This window comes from Pholis gunnellus (genome assembly GCF_910591455.1).
Source record: "Pholis gunnellus genome assembly, chromosome: 12".
Taxonomy (NCBI): Eukaryota; Metazoa; Chordata; class Actinopteri; order Perciformes; family Pholidae; genus Pholis; species Pholis gunnellus.
Window position 1 is genome coordinate 10151643 of NC_136539.1, and position 7933 is coordinate 10159575.

Consider the following 7933-nt stretch of genomic DNA (forward strand, 5'->3'; position numbering starts at 1 on the left):
CCTGAGCCTACCAGTGCCACACGCACACACACACATGCATGCATGCATACATACACTCGCACGCACGTGCACTGGCAGTTGAGTGTGTGCGGGTTGTTGTTCTCTATAGCTTTATTTTATATACTTAAATAATCAGTTAACTTTTCTTACACTGTGGATTTGGACTGAAAGGAGCTTGAGTGGATCCCAAAGATCTAGAAAGATCAAAACCAGCGCACAGGTGACAATATAACTGAGTAATACAAACTACATACTACAACCTCTGATACAGAGTATTAGTAGTCATTTAAAGTCAAATGTATTTACACAGACGGAACAAACATCTACAAATGTGTTTCTGTACAACAATGACCCTCAATCTTCAGGTTATTTGTCATTATCACCATTATCTCTTTTAGACATCAATAACAAAGCAGTTATGAGCTAATTGTACCCTAAAAAGAATACAGTATTATCACTCCAGATGTGTTGACTTATTTTTGACAATAAATCTAGGTGCTGTATGTTGCTTGTTGTTGGACAGACATTTTTATTATATTTAAAGACGTTTTTTAAACAAAGCATGAAGCTTTGTGGAATAATTGCTGACGGCTGATGAAAGTTGTGTTTTTCTTTTTTATGTTGTTAAGTTGAAATTTGTTACTTCTATTTAACCTATATACTAAGGAAAAAATATGCTTGCTGCCTACTTTGGCATTCTCAAATACGTCCAGAAATCAATTAATATCATTTTACATCCATCCTGCGAAAAGAAAAAAAACACAAATGAGACAAATTGTCGGTTGACCTCGCCTTGACCAGAGAAAGGAAATTTCACTTCTCTAATATGAAGGGATGGGAAGTGGGGACACGTTTCCTTTTATCCCGGCCACTTCCTACATTTAGCTCATCAATCTGCACTGCTTATACCAAGATAGCCCATTACATTACATCCACATTCAGTCGAGAATGAATCTTGAAGCTCTACGTGTGTTTTGAGCGTATCTATACATTATTTTAAACCTTTGAATGATCTGTAGAAATAATAAATGTTTAATGACACTATAAGGATTTGTTCTGGCATTACAGCTGTTTTACTGTGTTATCAATCATTTATTTGCTGCTTAAATACATCAGTTGTTATGAAAACATAAATACATTTAATAATTTAATAATAATAATACTTATATTCTATGTTCTTGCATCTACTTACAACTACATTGTAGTGTGTTATAAACCACTACAAACAGTATAAACAGTGTTTGTATACCGTTTATAACTGCTTGTGTGTTTAATGTTTTAATAAGTTGTGCACACATCTCAGTGAACTTCAAGTTTGCAATAACTTTTTGTGAAAGTAATTTTTTCAAGGTAATGCAATACAGTATTATAAAATCAACCTGAAGTTCAGCTGCACAACCATGTAACAACAGTGTAACACGACAAAAATGAGTCCAGACTTGATCTTTCATATTGAACCCACAACACCATGAGGCTTGATTTCCAACCGGTTAGGCCCACGTCCACTGCACGCCAATTGGTTTTGCTAATTTGATTAATAGCAAATTTGCACCACAAATGTTCTGTATCAATTAATAGTCCTACCTAATGATGTAGCCCTGTCTTGTGATGGTGCCTTGCGTCAAAATTTAGATTAATACCCTTATTTTTCTGTTGAAATTGTGCTCACATATATTCATAAATACAAAAAAACAAATCAACACCTGGAAAACCTGTTGCCAATTAGTATTCTAGCATAGGAGTATTAGTAAGTTTCTCGGTAGTGAAGTTATTATGCGTCGTCTACTGTGAGCACCGTGCATGATGAGAGGAAACAGGGTGCCTACACAACACACACGGGGTTAATAGGGTCACAACGGCTAATGTTTGCCTCGGGTCCCTCAGCAGGTTTATCTGGCTGTGCTCAGCTTGTGAACGTCTGCAAATTCATTTTCATACCATACAGAATTGATTGGAAAGTAAGAAGCACCTGGAACAGTAGGAAAAATAGATAAAAACATTAGCCAATTACATCCTTTACCCGCTGCAGACTTAGTGAATGTGTTCATACTTTATTCAAATCATTTCGAAGCAATAACGTTTTTATAATGTATCAACGGTCTCTGCAGAACGAGTACATTTACTTTAGATACTCTACCATGTTTTTGCAGGTAATCCTATTGTACTTTTACCTAAGTAGGATTTTTGAACATAGGAATTTCACTTGCAATGTATTTCATATTCTACTTTTACAGAATATTTCTTCCATCACTGTGTACAAATTGTGTTTTTGGTGGTGTAGAGAAATTCAGTTTTTAGTTTGGGAGCCTTGTATGTGAAATCTAAGTTCCCTCTCACACACAACAAATGTTTTATGTTATGACTCAAAAGCCTGCTTAAACACAGCTGACTTGTTGGCCCACGTAGGATTGTATCAATGTCCAGAATCAAGCCTAAATTCGCAACCTCATGTCACCAAAAGCCACTGAATGAGCACACACTGTCTTGTTACCAAGGTCACATCTGTCCTATTACACAGCAAGTCACCATTTTAAAACCAATCCATCAGTCCAGTTTCCCATCACACCTTCTGCCTTTCACCTCATACCACAGCAAGTTAAAGCAACAAGGTCAAAGGTCATTATCTTTTCAATTACATTCCTGTTCTTTTAATAGTGTTTGTGCCGTGATACATTTATAGGTCAGACATAACCTATTTTGTATTGAACGCACGCAGCATCACTGTCAGTGCAATACTGCAGCCTGCAGGTCAAACTGAGTACAGCAGCAGGTGTGGGGACACATTGTAACTTTCTGGGGAGGTCAAAATCCATTAAAATGTGGAGCAACTTGGTTACTGACTGTGATCAGTTAAATCATTTGTTTCAGATTGGCTATAGTTTATTTTCTTTGTACACTGTTGTTGACATTAGTTTTACATTGACTGATTTGCATCTATCTATCCACCTGTCCGTCCATATGTCTACATGTCTGTCTGTGCTGTATCAGGGATCAGTTATCGTCTCTATTTGTTTGTCTCTGTCACTTGTATTTTATAATTTAAGTATTTCTTGTTGTCTAGCCCCCTCCATTTTAAATACATCTGCAATAGGCAGGTATGATCAAGGGTATAGCAGGTCAATGATTGGTCCTCTGGTGACATGTGACCTAAAGCTGTTCACTTATTACCTGGAAATGTTCACTTCTCCATACCTGGGAGTTCACCGTGAAGGTTGGGCGGACTCTTGCTCTTGGACTGAGACCTTCAATCTCAGATTTTTTACCTGCTGAACGTTTCTACCCTCATTCAGCAATGACTACAAAGAGGCAGTTTGGATGGCGAAAGCTATTTCTGATCGTCACAGGTAAGTTTCATGCGTGTATTCTTTCTATTTTTCCGATAAACCACCACCACACCTTTATTATATTATCACCTCTGTTAATCATTCATCCAACTTCTTGCTACTCAACCGGAAGCAGGATTGTGTTGAACTCAAACCATTTATTCAATCTACCTTCAAGAGAAACACGGTGTATGTTATATTTAGTCATACAAACATAGTGTAGTGAGTAGTTTTTATTAAATAAACAAAGTATCTACCAATTCTTTCAAAAATACCAAATAAGCTATGACTGGGCAAGCGACATTACATATTTCTTTTGTTTCAGTACTCCCCTGCTGCAGGAGTATGCAGGTTTCTATTCCAGAGAAAGGATATGAGGTTGCAAGAGAAGGTGATATTACTTTGACCTGTTCCTTCATCCCAGCCAGACCGGTCGCCAACGCACTCGTCCTCACATGGGAAGGTTACCCTGACAATGCTGGTGAACCAATGGTGAGAGGTTTAACTAGAACTGCGTGTGCAATGTGTGGTTATAACATCTTCTAAATACAGCCTTGTGTGGGGAGCTATACGAAAGGGGAACTCTACTCATTTTAAATGGAAAGATCAGTTAACTCGTCCTTTGGAGTGCTGCTTGTATTTATCTCAGCTGCACAATTACAGCAGAAACTGAAACTGGGGTCATGGGGTGTGAAAGACGCAGGTGTTTACTTAACAGGGAGTGTCTGCATTTGAGCGGCATTATGGGAAGTGTAGGATCCGCATATTGCTACTTATCAGTAATAAACATCCAAATAGTAACATATTTATTTTATGTTGATATTATTGTGTATATTACAATCTATTAACATTCTCAGAAAACTACACCCACACTGAGACAACTGCTAAACCAGGGATTTTTTTTAGTTTGTAGTAACATAGACTAAAGTTATATCAAGATTGTGGCAATGTCCTTCTTAAAATGGACAATGATTCGCTGAGGCAAGGAGCTGTCCTCTTCCCATAAGGAGCTGTCCTCTTTGCTTTAGCTGAATGTGACACTGGATAAGTTCCAAGGCGTTTATAGCGGTTATGACCTTTGTCCTATGAATAAGTAAAGATTGCATCTTCCACATAACCAACTGCTGCACACATTAGACGTTTATAAGACGGAGAATTTATGCGACAGTTCATTCAGCAAAACTTTGCACTAAACACATAATTTAGTATTTTTGATAAATAGTGATAATAAATAGTATAAAAAATAGTATCGTGGCAAGGGTTAAGGTTAGGGTTTAATTAATTTACATATTGTAATGCTATTTATTTATCCTATTTATTTCATAATGTCTTATTTATTTATTAATTTAACATTGAACATGTTGGGGTCCCATATTGTACAGCATACGATCCTTAAACATTATGTGGCATCCCATTGATTATAATATTAAGATGCTGGTGAATACTGAGTTATTACCATATTGTATTAGTATATTATAGTGATCAGTGATATGTATAATATGTTTGTGTTTATTTCTCCAGCTCTTAGTGGCCACCTACTTTATAAACAATCCGATTGACATTGCACCTGATTATGAAGGCAGAGCCTTTGTGGAGGTTGACGTTGACAGACAAGTGAGCACACTGCGCTTAACAAAGGTGAACATGCAGGACAGCCGCAGTTACCAATGCAGTGTCATGATCCCCAACGATGATGAGGGAACAACATCTGCCACCACGTCCCTTTTAGTCCTGGGTAAGAATGAACCACTGACATGTTTTAAGTCTGTCCATTGTGAATAATTGCATTTGTCTCCATAAGGGTGTCAGATCAATTCTGCTTGCAAAGTTCTGCAAAGTGATTGAATCCTTTTAGTTAAACTCTATGTTTTCTTCCAGTGCCTCCCTCTAAGCCGATCTGCAGGATTCAGGGAGAAGCAGCGTACTGGAACAACATCACTCTCACCTGCATGTCGGAGGAGGGATCACCTGAACCCCTATATGAATGGACCAGCTACAGTGTGGAAAACGTTCGCAAAGCATTTCCACCGAAGACAACCGAAAGTATGCATTTCAACCATCCATGTGTTACTTTGAAGCACGCATTTTGGGAGGCTGCTGGAGAGTTCCCCTCATTAGTGTGAATGGAAAGAATGGCCCATCATCTCAGAATTGTTTAGCCTAATTGTTGTCATTATTTTGCAGAGGATGGAGCTCTAGCTCTCTTCAATATTTCCAGAGAAACATCTGGGTTCTACATTTGCACATCAGCAAATCGGATTGGTTCCAACAGTTGTAACTTTACTTTAGCTGTGACACCCGGTGAGTGTTTTAACATGATTTACCTGCTAATCTGAGTGCTGGGCTAAGTGTTAAAGACTTTCGTCTTTCCTCCTTTCTCCTCAGGCAGCATGAACGTTGGGTCCACTGCAGCTATAATTGGAGGAGTCCTCGCAGGTCTGGTGTTGCTGGGGATCTTAATCTTCTGTTACTGCAAGAAAAAGGGCAAAAAGGACAAATATGCTGAAGGGTATGTGTGATATATCCTGTGTGTTTCTGCCACTGTAAACCACCAACAACACTAATGTTAGTCTATTCATTGTTAGTATCTAAGTGGGGTTTACAGGTGCTTTAATTAGGTCATCCAACAACCCAACCTAACCATGTTCTCTTTGTTTTGTGTATTTTGCCCCTGTTTGTCTGTTAGTATCCCCAAAGAAGCTGCGTTTTATGACAGAGATGCTCCTGAAGCAGGAGAGCAGTACTGTGACGACAAGTCAAGCAGCGAGACAAAGCCGGTCGACCAGTCTGAAGACAAGGACTCTGTTCCTAAAAACAACTACATCGTTAGTAGTAAGTTGGAGGACGACCAACACAGTTACAATAGCGGTAAAGAAAAGAATGACGGCAAGGGCAATGATGTAGACTCTCGACGTTACCAGGACAGCCAGCACAATCACCACCGTGGAAGTCGCGATAACCTCGATGACGAACGTGATCGTTACGGTGGCAGTCGCGATCGTCTTGATGAAAAACGTAGCCGTGAAACTGGGAGTCGTGATAAACTCGGCGATCAGCGCGATCATTACACTGGGAGCCGCGATCGGCTTGACGATCAACGCGATGCTTACCGTGGTAGTCGTGATCGCCTTGACGATCAACGTGATACTTACCGTGGTAGTCGTGACCGCCTTGACGATCAACGCGATACTTACCGTGGTAGTCGTGACCGCCTTGACGATCAACGCGATACTTACCGAGGTAGTCGGGATCGCCTCGACGAGCGGCGTGACCGCGGAAGCCGCGATCGCCTCGATTACATCGACGATCAAAACAGAAACCGGTATTAATAACCTTGTGTTACTGAATGTCTACATGCCCTCAAATTGTATTTTTTTTTTTTATGCACTAAAAATATTTGACTGGGTTTAGGGATTGACCTAAAAGCTCTCAGACACGATGCGATTTGAGCTCCACACACCGCTTGGTTCAGCACACATCAGACTAGGTGTAGCAAAGTAGGTGGAGTTTTTCCAGCAATGAAGATGTAACTGTCCCTTGCTAAGAAGCAAGCGCTAGCACTAGCCCTGCTAGCACACCTGCTGTGCCTGGTTGGCAGGAAACGTGTTTCTAAAGGGCTTTCATCCCGAGGTCTTGATAATAGCACAAACTTGTGTTGGACAGTTCAGGAAATTCAGACACACACAAAATTAGTTTTTCCTTTATTTTGCCTTCTGTGCCTGGCTGGCTGCCTCATTTCTCTTAGCCACACAGATATTCACGCATGCACTTTGCTCAACGCAGCAAAAAGCTATCCCCAAGCCATTGGAAATATGGGTTTCAGAGCGGAGTGGTGCCATTGTCGCATTGTGTCTGAAAGGGCTTTTAGTGCCAGGTTATGTCATAAAGTTTATAGTGTCATCATACCCTTTGTAGTGTTGATGTTTTTTTGTGTTTTTTTTCCATAAAAACTTGTCCAGTGCCTATCTCAATTGAATTGGTCATTGAACACCATCCAATCATTAAATACATACGTATACAGCTCACATATTCAGGCCAAATATCTACTGCAGTAATTTGGGGATTGTTGTTAAAACATTGTTTCAGGCAAAAGGGATTGTACTTTTTTCACTCAACCATATAAAATGTGTACATTATCTTTGATTTTAGGTTTAACCTGTAGTTTGTGCTCGAGAATAATAAAGTGCCTCAGCTGCACATGTATTAGATTTATTTTAGATTTGAATGCTTATTTTTAACGTGTCTTTGTGTAGGTTAGTTTTTTTACTGCGTGTGATCTTTGTGTGCAACTTTTTCTAAATGTTTTTGTGTGATAAATGATTCCCCCTAATGTCAAATTGCATTTTTGTACATGAAGAAAAACTAATCGAGTTCAATAAAAGAAAAGTGGGTCAAATGTTGCCGTTTCTGTGCAGTGAAATTCCTCAAAACTCACAGCCAAGTGTGACTGATTCACTCACGGAGCTGCCCCCCCTCCCTCTTCCACCTCCCCACCGGGAAAACCTCTCGACTCTTCCCGGGAGGCCTGCCACTACACCCGCTGCAGAAAATCAAAATTAGACTCCACACATATACAAACTAAAGAAACAACTCTACTAAATATTGTGTTG

General features: G+C 39.6%; 1 protein-coding gene across 1 annotated transcript; it reads left to right on the top strand.

Annotated features, from left to right (window-relative positions):
• Positions 1–3204: 3204 nt before the first annotated feature.
• Positions 3205–7723, top strand: LOC306704538 (cell surface A33 antigen-like). Its single transcript, XM_079170928.1, has 7 exons — positions 3205–3344; positions 3649–3815; positions 4845–5058; positions 5202–5366; positions 5508–5624; positions 5709–5832; positions 6010–7723. The coding sequence occupies exons 1-7, from the start codon at positions 3293–3295 to the stop codon at positions 6650–6652; spliced, it is 1482 nt and encodes a 493-aa protein (XP_079027054.1). The 5' UTR covers positions 3205–3292; the 3' UTR covers positions 6653–7723.
• Positions 7724–7933: the final 210 nt, after the last annotated feature.